Source organism: Mobula hypostoma, chromosome 2, assembly GCF_963921235.1.
Source record: "Mobula hypostoma chromosome 2, sMobHyp1.1, whole genome shotgun sequence".
In the NCBI taxonomy this organism is placed as follows: Eukaryota; Metazoa; Chordata; class Chondrichthyes; order Myliobatiformes; family Myliobatidae; genus Mobula; species Mobula hypostoma.
Genome location: NC_086098.1, coordinates 239,254,505 through 239,275,615, shown reverse-complemented (window position 1 = coordinate 239,275,615; position 21,111 = coordinate 239,254,505). Strand labels below are relative to the sequence as shown.

Sequence of the window (21,111 nt, the reverse complement as noted above, 5' to 3'; positions counted from 1 at the left end):
GCGGACCGATACCGGGCCGCTAAGAATGCAGTGGTGCAGCGGTAACTGGAACACACCCAGCACATCTTTAAGAAAAAAGCCGAAATAAGCAAGCTAATTAATTAGGTGCCGCCTGGCACGTAAATGTTGGCCCTGATCAGAGGCGACGCAATCGGCAATCACCTCTGATCTGGGCCGACATTTATGTGCCGGGTGGCACCTAATTAATTAGCTTGTTTATTTTGTCTTTTTTCTTAAAGATGTGCTGGGTTCGTTCTGGCTACCGCTGCATTCTTCACGGCCTGATATCGGTCCACGGCCCGGAGGTTGGGGACCACTGCTCTGTGGGACATATCTATCCTACAACTAGTGAACTATTCCCAGAAAATTCAGCCATCTCTGCTCTGCCATCATCCCTACCAGTATCCTCCTCCAATCCACCTGGGCAAGCTCCTCTCTCACGCCTCTGTAATTCCCTTTATTCAATTGCAATACTGATACACGTGAATTATGCTTCTCCCTCTCAAACTTCAGTATGAATTCAATCATATTATGATCACTGTCTCCCAAGGGTTCCTTTATGTTAAGCTCCCTAATAAGATCTTGGTTATTACACAGTACCCAATCTAAGATAGCCTTTCCCCGAATAGGCTCAAGCACAAACTGCTCCAAAAAGCCATCTTGTAGGCAATCAACAAATTCCCTGTCTTGCCATCCGATACCAACCTGTTTTTCCCAATCCCCATGCACATTGAAGTGCCCCATTACAATTGTGTCATTACCCTAATTTCATGACTTTTCTAACTCCCTTTGCAATCTCAACCCCACATCTTACCTACTACTTGGAGGAGTATATATGATTCCCATATTACCTTTATGTGATTCCCATAATGTTTTTCTTACCCTTGCAATTTCTTAACTCCACCCACAAAGATTCAACATTCTCTGACCCTGTGTCAGCTCTTTCTAAAGGTGTAATTCCATCTCTTTCCAACAGAGCCACGCCTTCCCGCCTATGCCTTCCCGCACGTCCTTTCGATACAAGGTATATCCTTTGATGTTAAGGACATTCTGGTCCTTTGAGCTGTGCTGCCCAGCGATCCCACAATTTAACCCTAGCCTAAACACGGGACAATTCAAATTTAACCTACCAACTGGTACATCTTTGGGAGGAAACGGGAACACCCGAAGAAAACCCACTCGGTGACGGGAAGAACATACAAACTCCTACAATCAGTGGTGGGTATTGAACCCAGACATCCCACCTCTCCCGGAAGTTCCGGGGCTCTCCTGCATATCAATAGTGGCTTCCCGATGCCCGCAAATCATATAAAATGTCCCGGAAATCAATTTTTTTGAGAGAGAAAGCGAGCGAGCATGAGAGAGACCACGAGAATGAGAGAGAGAGCGAGCAAGACAGCGCGAGAGCAAGAGAGAGAGAGAGAGCACGCACGCCATGGCAGTGTGTTCCAAAAAAAGAAAATATAACACATACGTCACCCCAGACTACACTAAAGTGTACCCCTGCCTAATAGGGGTCAAAAATAATGACAGTGTTGCTCGCTGCACTGTTTGCAACAGTGACTTTTCTATTGCCCATGGTGGGTTAGGACTGTAAAAGACATGTTGAGGTGAGTTTAACAGGTGTCATTCGTTCATTAGCATAACTAACGTTATTTAAACTAGCTGGCTAGCTGGTAAGGAGCTACTCTATTGCAGACATTCCACCTCTCCCGGAAGTTCCGGGAGTCTCCCACAAGTTGATGGTGCTACCTCCCTGAAATGAGTTTTTGCAGGGTGGGATGTCTGTGAACCCATGTTGCTGGTACTGCAAAGCAGCGTACTAACCACTCCGGTAGGGACAATATGTCTCTTTTCACTTGCCAGCTGATACACGGATGCTGCCCCTTTAACTGATGGAATCCACGCAGAGGCCCAAAGATCTGGTTTATATCGAACCTCGAAACAATTAAGCAGCAATCCCACCGCTGCAGCCAGAGCTCAATTTGCAATTTCCACTTCCTTTATGTCAAAAAAAAATCTTTGGAAGAAACGTAAACACAGAGATTCCACAGATGGTGGAAATCCTGAGCAGCACACTCAAAATGCTGGAGGAACTCAGCAGGTCCGGCAACATCGATGGAAGTGAATAAACAGTCCATGTTTCAGGCCGAGACGCTTCTTTAGGAGGGTAGATATTCATTTCCATAAGACTATATGATGTAGGAGCAGAATTAGGCCATTTGGCCCATCAAGTCTGATCTGCCATTCCATCAGGGCTGATTTACTATCCCTCTCAACACGATTCTCCTGCCTTCTTCCCGTAACCTTACTAATCAAGAACCTATCAACCTCCGCTTTAAATTCACCCAGTGACTTAGTCTCCACAGTTATCCATGGCAATGAATTCCACAGATTCACCACCCTCTGTCTCAAAAAATTCCTCTACATCTCAGTTTGAAAGGGATGTCCCTCTGTTCTGAGTCTGTGCCCTCTGGTCCTAGACTCTCCCACTGTAGGGAACATCCTCTCCATGATAAAATAGGCCAAAGCCAGCACGGTTTCCTCGAGGGGAAATCTCCCCCGACAATTCCGCCAGACGTCTACAAAGAAACAACAGGCAGGATAGACAAAATGGATGCACCCACCCAGATCTCCAGAATGCAACTCGACAGTTCCAACCCTTGAACTCTAAAGAAACAGTCCTGGGTACTGCTACTTCTTTTGAGTTTGAGTCCACTCCTTATACTAAGAGCAGTTGGAGTCAAGTATCTCAGGAGTAATGTGGGGCCCTGGTTGAGGCCCAGAGGAGAGTCACGAAAACAATCCCAGGAATGAAAAGCTTAACATGTAAAAAGCGTTTCCAGGCCTGTTATACTGTAACCAGTACTGATCTATTGTAACCAGTCTAACCTCCTCTACGTCGGTGAGACCCGATGCAGACTGGGGGACCACTTCGTCGAGCCCCTTCACTCCGTCCACTGCAGATGGCAGGCTGCCCGTTTCACTTCCCATTCCCAGACTGGCGTGCCCTCACTGTGGGTTCCTTCACCGAACTCAGGTTGGAGGGGCAACACCTCGTATTCCATCTGGGTAGTCTCCAAGCTGATGGTTTCTTCCTCTAACTTCCAGTCAACACTAACCCCCCTCTCTCCTCTCCTCCCGACAACATTCTGGAGGCCCTCTCACCCCTTTTCTCCTCTCACCCTCCACTGCCCTCGTGACCCTCCCATCACATCCTGCTGGTTCCCCACCTCCTTCCCTTTATTCCACTATCGTCTCCTATCAGATTCCTTCGCCTTCGGCCCGTTACCTCTCCACCTATCACCTGCCAGCATTTCACTTCATCCCCTTCCCCCCACCCCCTCATCTGGTCTCACCTATCACCTCCCAGCATTCCACTTCGTCCCCTTCCCCCACCCCCTCACCTGGTCTCACCTATCACCTCCCAGCATTCCACTTCATCCCCTTCCCCCACCCCCTCACCTGGTCTCACCTATCACCTCCCAGCTCGTACTTCTCCCTCCACCCCACCCCCACACACCTCCTTATTCTGGCTCTCCAGTCCCGACGAAGGGTCTCGGCCCGAAATGTTGACTGTTTACTCCCCTCTATAGATGCTTGCCTGGCCTGTTGTGCCCCTCCAGCATTTTGTGTGTGTTGCTCAAGCTTTCCAGCATCTGCAGAATCTCTTGAGTTCGATCCAATTTTTTTTTTTGCGAATCACTTCCCCCTCCTGCAGGGAGTTTCTTTTACTAGGGGATGGAATTCCTGGTAAAGCAATTCCATCCCCTAGTAAAAGAAACTCCCTGCAGAGACAAGTCAGAATCTGGAATGTGGTGTCTGAAAAGGTGGTGGAACCATATTTATTCTCGGCTTTCTGATAGGAACTGGAACAGGACTTCATGCAAAATTCATTGTTGGACCATGGGGAAAGGAATGAACTGAATTGTTCTAAAGCAAGGACTGGTGTGTGCTCAACTACCTGGTTGTCCTCCTGCTGTTCTGTCCAGATCCCGAATCTTAAATGGTTTATCTCACAGAATTAGGCCATACCAATCAAAAGAAAGCTGCCCAGTTAATCCCACCTCACAGTGCTAGCAGTCAGGGTTCAATTCCAACTTCTTTCAGAATTATTCAGACTTCTTTCTCCTTCCTTTCCAGTCCTGATGAAGGGTCTCAACTCTAAACATTGTGGCATTACTTATGTATTTACTATTGAGCATATCTACATGAAACACTGTTATAGGAAAGCAGCGTCCATCAGTAGAAATCCTCACCACCCAGGCCAAGATTTTTTTCTCACTGCTGCTATCAGGCAGAAAGTACAAGAGCCTCAGGACTCGCACCACCAGCTTCAAGAACAGTTGCTACCCCTCAACCATCAGGCTCTTGGACAAAGGGATAACTACACTCATTTGCCCACCCATTGAGATGTTCCCACAACCAATGATCTCACCTTAAGGACTCTTTACCTTGTAATTTTATGTTCTCGTTATTTATTGCTATTTATTTATGTTTGCAGTTGCAGAGTTTGTAGTCTTCTGCACTCTGGTTGATCCTTCATTGATCCTGTTACAATAGACAATAGGTGCAGGAGTAGGCCATTCAGCCCTTCGAGCCAGCACCACCATTCACTGTGATCATGGCTGATCATCCACAATCAGTACCCTTTTCCTGCCTTCTCCCCACATCCCTTCACTCCGCTATCGTTAAGAGCTCTACCTAAGTGTTTTTTGAAAGAATCCAGAGAATTGGCCTCCACTACCTTCTGAGGCAGAGCATTCAGTTACAGTTACTATTCTATAGATTTGCTGAGTGTACCCACAGGAAAATGAATCTTAGGGTTGAATGTGGTGTCATATATGTACTCTGATAATAAATTTTACTTTAAACTTTTTGTGATTTGCACAGTTTGCCACATTGGTCATTTATCACTCCTCGTTTGTGTGTAACTTTTCATTGATCCTATTGCCTTTCTCTGTTGTACTGTGAATGCCTGCAAGAAGATGAATCTCTGGGTAGCATATGGTGAAACTTATGTACTTTGATAATAAATTTACTTCACTTTCAACTTTGAACATTGACTGTTTGTTCATTTCCATAGATGCTGCCTGACCTGCTGAGTTCCTCCAGCATTTTTGTGTGTGTTGCTCTGGATTTCCAACATCTGCAGAATCTCTTGCATCCACCAATGTCGGTGACTCATAACTGCACTCCAAGGTTGTTTAGGAAGCTCAGTCCGGCAACAAATGTTGGTCTTGCCAAAAAAAAGCAGCATAAATAAACCGAAGATATAGCCTACCAGTAAAGAGAGTAATTCAGAATGCAGGAGGGAAACCCATTCATCTGTACCCTGACCATCGCCAGCATAAGAGCAGAAGGGGGAGGAAATTGGTACTTTAAAGAATGTATCTGCATGCAATGCACTGTCTCTTTAATTAGTTTGCAGCCTGCAGGCCTGGATTCCTGAGCTCTGATGCCAGTGTCAGATGTATCCCCTGCGGGGCAGCTTTGAAATATGAACCCTCTGGCTTCACAGGAGCCTCAGCAGTTCTCACCCCACCCAGCCGCAACCTGCCCACGCTACCAGCCAATGCACAGTCTGTGCCCCGTTCTTAACTGTGGCTCGCCGAGGGGCAACTTTGCCTCACATGCAGAGGTTCAAGCCCCATTTCAGAGGCTTCAAAGTAAATTTATTATCACAGTACATATATGTTGCCATATACAACCCTGAGATTCATTTTCTTGCAGGCATACACAGTAAATCCCAGCAGCACAAGAGGATCAACAAAAGATCGCACCCAACAGGACGGACAAACAACAATGTGTGCAAGATACAACCAACCGTGCAAATACAAAAGAGAAAAAATAATAATAAATAAATAACAATTGAGTATAAGTGCATAGGTTTAAACAGGATTTAAACTCCTGGAGACAGGCCAGAGAACTGAGCATCCTTCAGATCCGGAGTGAAGTTGTCATCCTTGATGCCAAGGACTGAGACATTTGATTCCACTCCAATTCAGGTGGCTGCTGAGTCCAACAGAGTCCGGGCCTGGGACAGGAGGTTGGAGGCCCAGAGGCAGCCCGCCCTGGGGTTGGAGGCCCAGAGGCAGCCCGCCCTGGGGTTGGAGGCCCAGAGGCAGCCTGCCCTAAGGTTGGAGGCCTGTGTATGTAAGTGGGTTTCAAGGTTTCAAAGTAAATTTATTATCAAAGTACATATATGTCACCATATACAACCCTAAGACACATCTTACTTATTCATTTATTTGTTGAGATACAGGCTGTATACGCTCTTCTGGCCTTTCGAGCCAAGCTGCCCAGCAATCCCCCGAGTTAATCCTAGCCTAATCACAGGACAATTTACCATGTCCAATTAACCTCCCAACCGGAGCTCCCGGTCACAGGGAGAATGTACAAACTCCTACAGGCAGAGGTGGGACCTAGCGGATAGAAACAGGATAGAATCGAAGAAAGACCACGCCCAACAGGATGGACAAACAACCAATGTGCAAACGACAACAAACTGCAAATACAAAAGAGAAGAAAATTTTTTTTTAAATAAATAAGCAATAAATATTGAGAACATGAGATGAAGAGTCCTTGAGGGAAGAGCTGGGTGATGGGGCAAGTGAAGTTGAGTGAAGTTATCCCCTCTGTTTCAAGAGCCTGATGGCTGAGGGGTATTAACTGTTAATGAACCTGGTGGTGTGGTTCCTGAGGCTCCTGTACCTCCTTCCTGATGGCAGCAGCAAGAAGAGAGCATGGCCGGGGTAGATTTGCTATTGTAGCTTTGTTGCTGTTGTGTTGTTATTGTTGGTGTTGTTCTGCTGAACGTTGTGGGCACACTATGTTGGCACCAGAATGTGGGCAACACTTGTGGGCTGCCCCCAGCACATCCTTAGGATGTGTTGGTTGTTAACACAAAGCACAATGGTAAGGGCCCTTAGCATTCTCAATGATCTCTCCCATCTATCCAACAACCTCTCCGGCCTCCTACCATCAACAGGAGGTACCTTACCATTAGGAAAAGAACTTTCAGGATGGGAAACAGCTTCTTTCCCCAGGCCTTCAGACTACTGAACTCCCTGTCACCATGTATAAAGTGCCAGTTAGTGTTATACTGTTTACTTTTTAACTTGCGTTCTCTAGGCACCTTATTATCTGTTAATGTATTTGTGCTAATATTACTTTGTGTGCTGTGTGTGAGTTATATGTACTGTGTTACTGGGTTGTGCACCTTGAACATTGTTTCGTTTGGTGGTCTACGTGTGTACAGTTGAACTGGAATTTGAAAGGCGCATTTCACTGTATGTTTCAATGGACAAGTGATAAATAAATCTAAATCTAAAACTGCAGACAGGTTGGATGGATTGGGTGCGAGATTCTGCTTGCACCTGAGTGCTCTTGGAACTTGATGCCCTTCCCAGATATTCTTCCACTCTGAGTGGCTAGAGGCTAAGAATTCCCAGAAAGATGGAAGAGGCTTTAAGGATGTCTAATATGAATACTAGGGGGTATGCACAGGATGAGAGGGTAGGTTCACAGGAGATGTCTAGTCTTAGAGCACTACAGAAACAGACCCTTCAACAGACACCCCACCCCGCAAAAACTCATTTCAGGGAGGTAGCACCACCACCCCCACCCCCTGCAACCCCATATCCCCCCCCCCCAGTCAACCTCCAAGGGTGTATGTATGCAGAGCTCTTTGAATCTCAACTGCCCTGTGCTCACAGGTTTTACTTTGGACAGCTTCCCCCAGAACTCATCAACTGGCAAACTTTTGTAGTTTGGCACCAGTCCTTTACAGTTAGTTGAGACATAATCCAGGACTTCCAAGCGGAGCTGTTCTCTTTCATCTGCCTTGATCACATTTGGAAATCTCTCTGTCAAAGTCAAAATCTGCTCCGGATTCACCTCATCTTGGCTCTCTGTATTGACCACTGACAGATTTTTCAAGATTTGTTCTCTCAATTGGGAACTTCTCCAAGATTTTTTTAAAGCACCTGACATAGAATGCTCTGGCATCATTGAAGAACTGCTTTGTCTTGTAAGGAAGGATCTCTTGCGCTTCCCCCCTTACAATGTTAGCTATGCTAATGAACGAATGACACCTGTTAAACTCACCTCAACATGTCTTTTACAGTCTTAACCCACCATGGGCAATAGAAAAGTCACTGTTGCAAACAGTGCAGCGAGCAACACTGTCGTTATTTTTGACCCCTATTAGGCAGGGGTACACTTTAGTGTAGTCTGGGGTGAGGTACGTTTTATATTTTCTTTATTTGGAACACTTTGCCATGGCACTGCAGGACACTAAACTGAACTGATGGACAATGAAAGAGAGAGAGAGGTCGACTGTAAAGTCCGCCCACAGAGAAAACTGATAGGTCTACTTAGCACAAAGAGAGACCAGTCAGGATGCTCTCTCCGTCACCCTCTCGCTCTCTCTGTCTCTCCCTCTCTCTCTCTCTCCCCCTCTCGCTCGCTCACTCGCTCTCAAAAAAATCGATTTCCTGGATATTGTATATAATTTGCGGGTGTCAGGGAGCAATATCAATATGCAGGAGACTCCCGGAACTTCTGGGAGAGGTGGGATGTCTGCTTCAGCCTATCTAGTCTGTGCCAAACTGTTATTCTGGCTGGTCCCATCAACCTACACCTGGACCATAGCCCTCCAAACCCCTCCTATCCATGAGCCTATCGAAACTTCTCTTAAATGCTGAAATCGAACCCTGGGAGCTCGTTCCATGCTCTCACAACTCTCTGAGTGAAGAAGTTCCCCTTCAGGTTCCCCTTTAACATTTCACCTTTCACCCTTAACCTCTAAACAGTAGTTCTAGTTTCACCCCACCTTAGTTGAAAAAGCCTGGCACTTACCGTACTAATATGCACAACACGCTGGAGGAACTCAGCAGGTCGGGCAGCATCCGTGGAAATGAACAGTCAACATTTCCACGGATGCTGCCTGACCTGCTGAGTTCCTCCAGCGTGTTGTGCGTGTTGCATTGACCCCAGCATCTGCAGAGTATTTTGTGTTTATTTACCATACTAATCCCCCTCATAAAATACAAATCAATCTTCCTTCATTCCTGGGCCTCTGTACCTCCCTGTGCAATTGGATCCTCGACTTCTTAACCGGAAGACCACAATTTGTACATTTTGGTGACAACATCTCCTCCTCGCTGACAATCAACACTGGCGCACCTCAGGGGTGTGTGCTTAGCCCACTGCTCTACTCTCTATATACACATGACTGTGTGGCTAGGCAGAGCTCAAATACCATCTATAAATTTGCTGACAATACAACCATTGTTGGTAGAATCGCAGGTGGTGACAAGAGTAAGACGAAAGAGCTGATTGTGGACTTCAGGAAGGGTAAGACCGAGGAAAACATACCTATCCTCATAGAGAGATCAGAAGTGGAGAGAGTGAGTTCCTGGGTGTCAAGATTCCTGAGGATCTAACCTGGTCCCAACATATCGATGTAGTTATAAAGAAGGCAAGACAGCGGCTATACTTTACTAGGAGTTTGAAGAGATTTGACATGTCAACAAATACACTCAAAAACTTCTATAGTTGTACCATGGAGAGCATTCTGACAGGCTGCATCACTGTCTGATATGGAGGGGCTACTGCACAGACCGAAAGAAGCTGCAGAAGGTTGTAAATCTAGTCAGCTCCATCTTGGATACTAGCCTACAAAGTACCCAGGACATCTTTAAGAAGCAGTGTCTCAGAAAGGCAGCGTCCATTATTAAGGACGTCCAGCACCCAGGGCATGCCCTTTTCTCACTGTCTCCATCAGGTAGGAGGTACAGAAGCCTGAAGGCACACACTCAGTGGTTCAGGAACAACTTCTTCCCCTCTGCCGTCCGATTCCTAAATGGACATTGAATCTTTGGACACTACCTCACTTTTTTTTAATATACAGTATTTCTGTTTTTGCACATTTTTAAAAAATCTATTCAATATATGTAATTGATTTACTTTATTTATTTTTTTTCTCTCTCTCTGGTAGATTATGTATTGTATTGAATTGCTGCTGCTAAGTTAACAAATTTCACGTCACCTGCCAGTGATAATAAACCTGATTCTGATTAATTCTCCTACATTCCAGGGAAGAAAGTCCTAACCTATTCAACCTTTCTCTATAACTCAAGTCCTGGCAACATCCTTGTAAATTTTCTCTATCAAACTGATTTACATCTTTCCTTTAGGTCAGTGAGCAGAACTACACACAATATTCCAAGTTTGAGCTCCCCAATGTCTTAAACAACTTCAAAACAACATCCCAACTCCTGTACTCAGTACTTTGATTTATGGCCAGTGTGGGGGGAAACGTCTTTGACACGGAGAGTGGTGGATTGCACTACTAAAGGGGGCAATTATGATTGAGGCATTTAAGAGGCCCATGTACGGATAAAGGGTTTTGGACCAAAATGTTTATTCCCCATCATAGATGCCGCTTGACTTGCTGAGTTCCTCCAATATCTTGTGTGTGCTGCACTGGGTCCTCAGCATCTGCAGAATCTCGTGTTTATATCCTATGAGGCTGCTGACCTTAAAACTTCCCCAGCTTGGCCAGAGAGCAAAGTTTGCGGATGATAGGTAGAGGGACAGGTAGTTTTGAGGAAGCAGAGCAGCTACGGAAGGACTTAGACAGGATAGGAGAATAGGCAAAGAAGTGGCAGATGGAATATAGCGTTGGGATGTGTATGGTTATGCATTTCGGTAGAAGAAGTAAAAGGGTAGACTATTTCCTAAATAGAGAGAAAATTCAAAAATCTGTGGTGCAAAGGGATTTGGGGGTCCTTGTGCAGGATTCCCTCAAGGTTAGTTTGCAGGCTGAGTCTGTGGTGAGGAAGGCAAATGCAATGTTAGCATTCATTTTAAGAGGACTAGAATATAAAAGCAAGGATGTAATGTTGAGGCTTTATAAAGCACTGGTGAGACCTCACGGAGTATTTCAAGCAGTTTTGGACCCTTTCTTAGAAAGGCTGTGATGTCACTGGAGGAGGTTCAAAGGAGATTCATGAAAATGATTCCAGGATTGAATGGCTTGTCATATGAAGAGCGTTTGATGGCTCTGGACTTGTGTTACCTAGAATTCAGAAGAATGAGGGGTGACCTAATTGAAACCTACCGAATGGTGAAAGTCCTTGATAGAGCAGATGTGGAGAGAATGTTTCCTCTGGTGGGAGAGTGCAAAGACGTACCAGGTAGATACGTTGATCACTGTAAATTGTTCACAATTAGGTTAGGGGTAAATTGGGGTTGTGGGGTCACTGGGGTTGAAGGGGCTATTCTACGCTTTAGAAGGCGTTCCCATTACTTGACATGGTACATCTGTAGAAATTTGCAAGAGTCTTCAATCCTCAAATTGAATAAACTGAGATTTTTTCAGCTGCTCTCTCTCCTATTCTTACACTCTCTCCTCTCTCTTTCACTTGATCGCCAGGAAATAAGTAGAAAGATTAGCTTTATCTGTCACATATACATTGAAACATACAGTGAACTACGTCTTTTGCATTAAAGATTGCTTCTGGTGCCAACATAGCAAGCTACTAAACCTAATCCATACATCTCTGGACTGTGGGAGGAAACCAGAGTACCCGGAGGAAACCCAGGCACAGGGAGAATGTGCAAATTCCTTACAGAGAGGAATGAGAATTGAACCCCAATCTTACAGCAGGCGCTGTACCCTGTGACACTAACTGCTATGCCAGAGTGCCGCCTGTCCAAATCCAGCCTTTCTGGCGGAGAGATTTATAGTCAACAAAATCAGATGAAACAACTTTGCAGAAAACATTAACCACCATTAGATAACAGAGCGTTGCTTTGTTTCTGAACAAAACCTCATTAGACTCGCAAGCCACCTGCTCCGTTGTTGCCTGAAGTCAGCCCTCATCAATGTGATCCAAACCAGAGCCCTGTAATCAAAGCAACCGCAGATCAAAAGAGGTGGGAGGGGTTGCCATAATCACAGTGTGGTGTGTGTGAGACCGCACGCGAGTGTGTATTTGTGTGAGAGAGAGAGAGATAGCAAGTGAGAGAGAGAGAGAGCACAAGAACAAGGAGGGAGAGCAGCTGAAAAAATATCGGCATAGTCAGTATGAGAAGACCTGGTATGTCACCAAGGACTGCTGCAAATTTCCACACATGCATCGTACCCAGCAACAAGGGCTGTCTCAAAAAGGCGGCATCTGTCATTAAGGACCCCGATCACACAGGACGCGCCTCATTCTCCTTACTACCATCACGGAGGAGCCTGAAGACGACACTCAACATTTTAGGAACAGCTTCTTTCCTGCTGCCATCAGATTTCCGAATGGACAACCAACCCATGTACACTACCTCACTGTTTCTCTTGCTCTCTTGTTGAACTACTTACTTAATTATATATATTATATTTACATTTCTTATTGTAATTTATAGTTTTTGTAGAAATATGTACAGCAATGTACCGCTGCCACAAAACAACATATCTCAGTACATATGCCAGTGATATTAAACCTGACTCTGATTCTGAAAAGGCAAATGAAAACCATAAAACACAAAATGCTGGAAATCCAGACCAGCACCTCACACACACACACACAGACAAACACAATGTCTCAACTATGGACAGGGAAAACAGTCAAAGTTTTGGGCTGACAACAGGAATTCTGCAGATGCTGGAAATCCAAGCAACACACATCAAAGTTGCTGGTGAACGCAGCAGGCCAGGCAGCATCTCTAGGAAGAGGTACAGTCGGCGTTTCAGGCCGAGACCCTTCGTCAGGACTAACTGAAGGAAGAGTTAGTAAGAGATTTGAAAGTGGGAGGGGGAGGGGGAGATCCAAAATTATAGGAGAAGACAGGAGGGGGAGAGATGGAGCCAAGAGCTCTGCCCCTCTGACTATACCCCTCTGGGTTCCCCCCCCCCATCTTTCTTCCCGGACCTCCTGTCCCATGATCCTCTCATATCCCCTTTGCCAATCACCTGTCCAGCTCTTGGCTCCATCCCTCCCCCTCCTGTCTTCTCCTATCATTTTGGATCTCCCCCTCCCCCTCCCCCTTTCAAATCTCTTACTAGCTCTTCCTTCAGTTAGTCCTGACGAAGGGTCTCAGCCTGAAGCGTCGGCCTGAAACCTCTTCCTAGAGATGCTGCCTGGCCTGCTGCATTCACCAGCAACTTTGAAAAGTTTTGGGCTGAGAACCTTCATCAGGATTTCATCAGAAATGATAAAATCGCTCTCCCTACGTTCACTGCGCCTGCTCTGATATTTAATAAGATCACTCATGGATGAGAGGTGACTTGATAGAGGTGTGCAAGAGCATGAGAGGCTTAGATAGAGTGGATAGCCAGAGACTTTTTCCCAGGGTAGTTAGTGATGGCTAATAGAAGGGGGCATAATTTTAAGGAGATTGGAGGAAAGTATAGAGGGGATGTCGGAGGTAGGTTTTTAACACAGAGAGTGCTTGGTGTGTGGAACACCCTCCCAGGGTTGGTGGTAGAGGCAGATACGTAAGGGGCATTTAAAATCCTCTTACATGGGCACATGGATGGATGATACCAAAATTGATATCTATGTGGAAGGGAGGAGTTAGATTTATCTTGGAGTAGGTTAATAGGTCAGCACAACATTGTGGGCCGAAGGGCCTGTATTGTGCTGCAGTGTTCTACGTTCTATATACCTCAGTGTACTTATGTTTTTCACTGTATCTTGGTACAGGCAAGGACAGCTGACAAACTCCAATCCCAATGTGTTTCACTGACAGCCACCTACCGATGCCAGGGCCTTGCCCAGAGCGTCGCCAGTCTGCGAGCTGCCAGCTGCGGTCCCCCTGCTCCCTGCAATAGCACAAAGGCACGTTAATGGATCTAAAGCCAGCCAGGCAGGCGTCAAGAAACATACAAAAAAGTAGTCTTGGCAAAGTTTCCGCTGGCGCGAGACGTACCCATCAGGCTTTCCGAACTGCTTAAGGACGGCGTGTGCGAGGATGTGGCAAACGGGGATGAGCTGGTGCTGCTGCGGTGGAAGCTGGCCACGGGAGGAAGGGTAGCGTTCACCTCTGCGGGAGAGTAGGGCTGAGGTAAAGAGAAAAGGAACTGAATGAGAGACATCATTGATAGGCTGGCTGCCCCGGAGCAGTGGTTGGTCAATGTAGGGCAGAACTGGGCTTAAAAATGTGTAACAATATCATTGAATACAGTCATTGATTGAGAGATACAGCACAGAACAGGCCCTTTTGGCCCTTCGAGACACAGCGCCCAGCAACCCACCGATTTAACCCGAGCCTAATCACGGGACAGTTTACAATGACCAATTAACCTACTAATCAGCAAGCCCTTGAACTGTGGGAGGAAACAGGAGCACCCGGAGGAAACCCACGCAGTCACGGGGAGAACGTACAAACTCCTCACAAACAGCAGTGGGATTTGAACCCGGGTCGCTGGAGCTGTAATAACATTATGCTACGCTATTCTGCCTGGACCCATCGACCTACACCTGGACCATAGCTCTCCATACCCTGCCCATGCGTATACCTATCCAAATTTCTCTCAAATGCTGAAATCGAACCCACGTCCACCACCTCCGCTGGGAGCTTGTTCCACGCTCTAGGTGAAGAGGTTCCCCATCAGGTTTCCCTTAAATATGTCACCATTCATTCTTAACCTATGACCCCTCCAAACCCCTCCCAACCAAACTTAAAGGTTGCAGTTGACTCATCAGCCATCACTTTCTAGGCGGCAAGTTGCCCACTCTCACCACCCAATGAATGAAGTTCCCCTCATGTTCACCTTAAGTATTTCACCTTTCACTCTTTCTAGTTCTTGTCTCACTCATCCTCAGTGAGAAAAGCATGCTTGCATTTACTCTGTGTATGCCCCTCATAATCGTGTATACCTCTATTAAATCTCCCCTCATTCTCCTGCTGTCTGGGGAATAAAGTCCTACCCTGTTCAACCTTTCCCTGTAACCCAGGTTCTCAAGTCCCAGCAACATCTCCTTGTAACTTTTCTCTGCACTCTTTCCATCTTATTCATATCTTTCATGTAGGTATGTGGCCAGAACTGCAAACAATACTCCCAAATTTGGCCTCACCAATATCCTATACAATTTCAGCATAACATCCCAACTTCTGTACTCAATCCTTTGACTTATGAGAGTCAAAGTGCCAAAAGCTTTCTTTATGACCCTATCTACCAGTGATGCCACTTTAAGGATCTGTATTCCTGACATCTTCAATAGTATTTTTAAAAATCAAAAATATAAATTATAAGGATAGAGAAGGGAACAGAATTGAAGCCAGGTGGTCCCCAATTTAATATCTCCTACTGAATGACATTTCTTTAATAGTAAACCTTCCCTCAACAGAAAGCATTCTGTTCAGATGGCAACTGCCCCACAATGTCCCTTCTCATTTTTTGACGGCTGTGCAGACCAACCATTACTCTGAGCAGGAAATTTTTATATGGCCTGAAAATTGCGAGACACTTAAAATGTTTGTTTTCGGTAATATACATACTATTAATATTAAAAATGAAAGTTGAAAAATCACATACTTTTGATATTTATTAATTGAAGGATATAATGAAATGCAGTAAAGACAAAAAAAATCTTTCATATTGTTTCGTTATCTTTTTCTAGCTGTGTTGAATTCCAGCTGCGCAGAAACAAAGGCTATGTGCACGGGAGCATTTTAGTTACTGCGTGGCCGCACAGTTTAGAGGGAACAGTGCTGCCCTGACTCTTTGACTGCTGGTCTTTGATGCAAATGATGCATTTCACTATACATTGTGATAAGTGAAGCTAATCTCAAGAAAAAAGATCTTAAAGTCTTATCCCATTGCCGCCTACACAGTGGCCAATCACAATATGAGAAGGCACATCAAGTGCCAGGGAGTGGGTGCGTATACCACCTCTGTCCTCTACCCTGTAATAGGAGGGGAACTCAGTATGGACCAGGTGGACCTCCGTGCTGCATCCGTCTCTAACTCACCAGACGCTCGTGAGGGTGAAGGTTGCTGTAGCCATTCGCCTGGCTCATGTGGGGCGTGGCCCCAGCTGGAACTGCCCCGTAGTTGGCCTGGCTGATCCCACCGGACGGAGTCCACAGTTCTGATGTGTTATGTTGCCCATCTGGACAAAATAAAAAGCGATTGTAAAACAGGAGCAGAGGTTATTCCATAAAGTCTGGCTACTCCTAAGAATCCACAGTGCTCAGACCAAATTGCCCAGCTCAGCCCATCTTGCTGGTTCAGCCCATCTTGCTAGCTCAGCCCATCTTGCTGGTTCTGGCTCCTTCAAAACTCAGTTGCATTGGTCATAAGCACAAGAGACACTGCAGATACTGGAAATCCAGAGCAACACGTACAAAACGCTGGAGGAACTCTGCAGCTCAGGCAGCGTCTGTGGAGAGGAATAACAGTCAACGTCTCAGGCCGAGACCCTTCGTCAGGACCGGAAAGGAAGGGGCAGATGCCCATGATGCTCATGATGACATGAACATTAATTTCTGGTAAATGCATCCCCTCCATCCCCTTTTCCATTCCCAATTCTGGTTACCCTCTCACCCCTTCTCTTCTCCTCAGATACCCATCACCTCCCTCTGTTTCCCCTCTCCTCCTTCTCCTATGGTCCACTCTCCTCTCCTATCAGAATGCTTCTCCTTCAGCCCTTTTCCTTTTCCACCTATCAACTCCCAGCTTCTTACATCATATCTCTCTCTCTCTCTCTCTCTCACGCACACACACACACACACACACACACACACAACCCCAGAAATATACCCTTAAAACTTTACCTTCAGACCCCCCTTCTCTCAGTAGACATACTCTGAGAATAGACATGCCAAGGATGTTCCAGCTTCAATTCAGATATATTTATCACAATGATAGGTGATATACGTGGCTGGCAGGGTGGAGACACATCTCTCCCAAAGCAGGTGTTAGGTGCTCCTTCCCTCCGCTAGCCTGCAGGTCACCCTTGGGCAAGGGGTAGCATCTGCTTAGCCCCCCTATCAGTTGTATGAAGCCATGGGAGCAGCTGGTGGATGGTCGTATGAACAGATGGTGCACATCTATCACAAGTCCTGGTTATGTGACCATTGACACCAGGCAGAGAATCTCTGAAGAGTATTGATAGTGGCTGGGGTCACCCATCTTGTAAAGACACTGCCCAGAAGGAAGAAGGGAAAAGCAAACCACTTCTGTAGAAAAATCAGCCAAGAGCAATCATGGTCATGGAAAGACCAAGATCACCCAGGTCATATGATACAGCACATGACGAACCAACCAGCCACAGTACAGTAAAATGTGCCATTTGCATTAACAACCAACACACCCAGGGAGCAGCCTGCAAGTGTCACCATACATCCCATAGCATACCCGCAATGTTCAACAGAACAACACAGACAACAATATACTATACAACACAAGAGAATTATACCACAGAACTGGATATAGTTCAGAGGCAGGGGAAATATGAGGCAGTGTGATGGCCATTTTGGAGTAACACCAACATTGCAGTTGGGGTTGGGAGCAAGGGGGGGAAGCAACTGAAGGGTAATCCCCATCCCCACCCCCAAAATGAGCATCCTAAATAGTCACCTTACCTGGCAATAGAAAGGAGCTGGAGAAGATGCTGCCGGGTGCCTTGGGGGATGGAAAACTGGAATTCTCCCTGTACTCATCGGAATTCTGTGTCTGGGCATACACCTGCAGAAGACCAAATGGGCAAAAATTACTCCACTTTCTGAGTAAGGCTTTCAAATGAGAGTCTGTCGGGGTACTTAGGTACCCTATTAAGTAGTGTCAAGTCAGATGCATGCTTTAAACTCCAAACATAAGCTCAGTGTGCTCTCCCACACAGCACAGTCTCACATTTGTAACAAGCTGGCCTTAGTTATGTTGGCTGAGGGGAGGACACAGGCCCCCGGACTCGACAGTCTTTGAACTAGCATTCATGGGACCTTTGGGATGGATGGGCAAGTCCTTATTTCAATATCTTGCCACTCCATTCACAGAACAGTACAGCACAAGTCAAGTTAAGCGAAGTTTATTGTCTCTTAACTTTATACGTGTATATAACCATATAATGTATATGGAAGTGAGACATTTCTTGGAACCAGCATGTAAAGCACAGTAGTACACATAACACACGATAACTTAAGAAGGTAAGGATAAAATCTACAGATGAATCACACGTAAAAAACAAACTAAAGTGCATTAGTATTAAATATTGCGGAACAGATTAACCAGTGACACTTTGAATATGATGCAGCAGGGAGTTGAGAAGCCTACTGGCCTGGGTGAAAAAACTGTTTCTTCCAATACAGTACAGACCCTTTGGCCCACAAAGTTGAGCCAACTTATTGACCTATTCCAAGATCAATGTAACTCTTTCCTCTCCCACAGCCCTCCATTTTTCTTTCATCCATGTTCCTATCCAAGAGTCTCTCAAATGTCCCTAACGTATCTGCCTCTGGTAGGGTGTTCCACGCACCCACCATTGTCTGTGTGAAGAACCTACCTCTGAGATTGCCCCCTCTGCTTTCCTCCAATCACCTTAGAATTATGTCTCCTCGTATTAGCCACTTCACCCTGGAAAAAGGTCTCTGGCTATCCACTCGACCTACGCCTCTTTCCACGGACACTTCAATCAAGTCACCTCTCATCCTCCTTCGCTCCAAAGAGAAAGGCCCTGGCTCACTCAACCTCTCCTCATCAGACATGCTCTCTAATCCAGACAGCATCCTGGCAAATCTCCACTGCACCCTCTCTAAAGCTTCCACATCCTTCCCATAATGAGGTGACCAGAACCGAACACAATATCCAAGCGTGGTCAAACCAGGGTTTGATAGACCTTGCAGATCTCCGACTAATGCAGGCCAACAAAATCCAAGTTTCAAAGTAAGTACATTACCAAAGTACATATATATCACCCTGTAAAACCCTGAGATTCAAATTCTTGTGGGCATTCACAATAAATACAAGAAACACAACAGAATTAATGAAAGACCACACCCAGCAGAACAGACAAACAACCAGTGTGCAAAAAACACCAAACTGTGCAAATACAAAAAGAAAGAAAAATAATAATAATATTGATCATAAACAATTAAGCAATAAATATCAAAGAGTCCTTGAAAGTGATCCACAGGTTGTGGAATCAGTTCAGTGTTGGGGTGAGTGAATTTATCCGAACAGGTTCGAGAGCCTGATGGCTGAGGGGTAGTAACTGTTCCTGAACCTGGTGGTGTGGGACCTGATAGCAGGGAGAAGAGAGTGTGGCCTGGATGGTGGGGGACTTGACAATAGATGTTGCTTTCCTGTGACAGCGCTCCACACTGTGCACGTTCATATCAACTTGCACGGCAACTTTGAGGGAACTATGGACACGAACCCTAAGATCTCACTGTTTCTTCACACAGCTAAGAATCCTGCCATTAATCTTGCACTCTTCTTTCAAGCTCACCCTTCCAAAGTGTGTCACTTCACACTTCATAACGAAAGTGGGCAGCGTAGATGTAGCACACACAGTAACCTTGAGCTCATGACTCTCTTAATGGCATGACAGTGGCTATAATTCATTGGGAGTTTGAAGAGATTTGGTATGTCATCAAAAACAAGGCATCCGTTAGTCTTGCGAGACCATGGATCTGCGCCTGGAAAGTCTTCACTCTCCAGGGCGCAGGCCTGGGCAAGGTTGTATGGAAGACCAGCAGTTGCCCATGCTGCGAGTCTCCCCTCTCCACGACACTAATGTTGTCCAAGGGAAGGGCATTAGGACCCATACAGCTTGGCACCAGTGTCGTCGCAGAGCAATGTGTGATTAAGTGCCTTGCTCAAGGACACAACACACTGCCTCGGCTGGGGCTCGAACTCACGACCTTCATTTCGCTAGTCGAACGCCTTAACCACTTGGCCAAATGCCCACACATGTCACCAAAGACAATTGTAAATTTCTACAGGTGTACCGTGGAGAGCATTCTAACTGGCTGCATCTCTGTCTGGTATGGGGGGCGGGTAGTGGGTGGGGATGGACTTCTGCACAGGATCAAAGCAAGCTGCAAAGAGTTTAAACTCAGTCAGCTCCATCGTGAGCACTACTCTCCATAATATCCAGGACATCTTCAAGGAGAAATGCCTCAAAGAGGCGCCATCCATTATTAAAGAACCCCCGCCACCCAGAACATGCCCTCTTCTCATTGCTACCATCAGGAAGGAGGTACAGAAGCCTGCAGGCACACTCTCAACAATTCAGGAACAGCTTCTTCCCCTCTGCCATCTGATTTCTGAACGGACATTGAACCCATGAACACTACCTCACTACTTTCTTATGTCTATTTTTGCACTACTTACTTAATTTAAGGATTTATATAGATACTTTCTGTAATTCACAGTTTGCACTCTATTATTATGCATCGCATTGTACTGCTGCTGCAAAGTTAACGAATTTCACGACATTTGCCAGTGATATTAAACCTGATTCTGATTCTGAAAAGGTTGCTGCATTCAGCCATTGTCAATGAATAATGGCCAATGTTCAGAAACTGGCAGTCTGCCAGAATGTAATTGCTGCATATAGCCACTTGTGTGTAAATATTGGGCAACACTTTACAAACAGCAAATAAACTGGCTTTGGCAAGAAATCACTAAACTTGACTTTCTCTGTAAGCTCTCTAAAAGCCCAGCTCGTATCTGAGTTGATCAGGTGCAGGCCAAGTCTAAGTAAATCTGCATAAGATTAAAAGATGGCAGGAAAGGAATTGACCTGACAGGAAGTGTGTGTTCATATCCTGTGTCAAACACGCTTACCAGCCGCAGTCAAATTTTGCTTATACCTTTAATGATCGCGCACCAAAATCATGTTACAAGACTGAAGTTTGAGGAGATTTGCTATGTCACCGAAGACTCAGAACAGTTCACAATGTTGTGCCAACATTTTAACCTATTCTAAGTTCAACTTAACCCTTCCCTCCCTTGTAGCCCTCCATTTTGCTTTCATATATGCCTACCTAAGAGGTTCTTAAATGTCCTTAATGTACCACCTGGTAGAGGCAGATACATTAGGGACATTTTGGTAGAAGAGTTCCACAGATATACCGTGGAGAGCTTTCTAACTAGTTGCATCACCA

The 21,111-nt window shown here is 45.7% G+C and overlaps 1 protein-coding gene across 2 annotated transcripts in view; it reads right to left on the bottom strand.

Annotated features, from left to right (window-relative positions):
• LOC134342970 (transcription factor 12-like) overlaps positions 1–21,111 on the bottom strand; it is a 177,405-nt gene that overhangs the window by 70,628 nt on the left and 85,666 nt on the right. For both annotated transcript variants that reach the window (XM_063041721.1, XM_063041722.1), the window contains exons 2-5: positions 17,587–17,689; positions 15,973–16,112; positions 13,927–14,056; positions 13,755–13,819 (exon numbers count right to left, since the gene is read on the bottom strand). In XM_063041721.1, the coding sequence (XP_062897791.1) occupies positions 13,755–13,819; positions 13,927–14,056; positions 15,973–16,112; positions 17,587–17,689 (438 nt within the window). The remainder of the gene's footprint in view (positions 1–13,754; positions 13,820–13,926; positions 14,057–15,972; positions 16,113–17,586; positions 17,690–21,111) is intronic.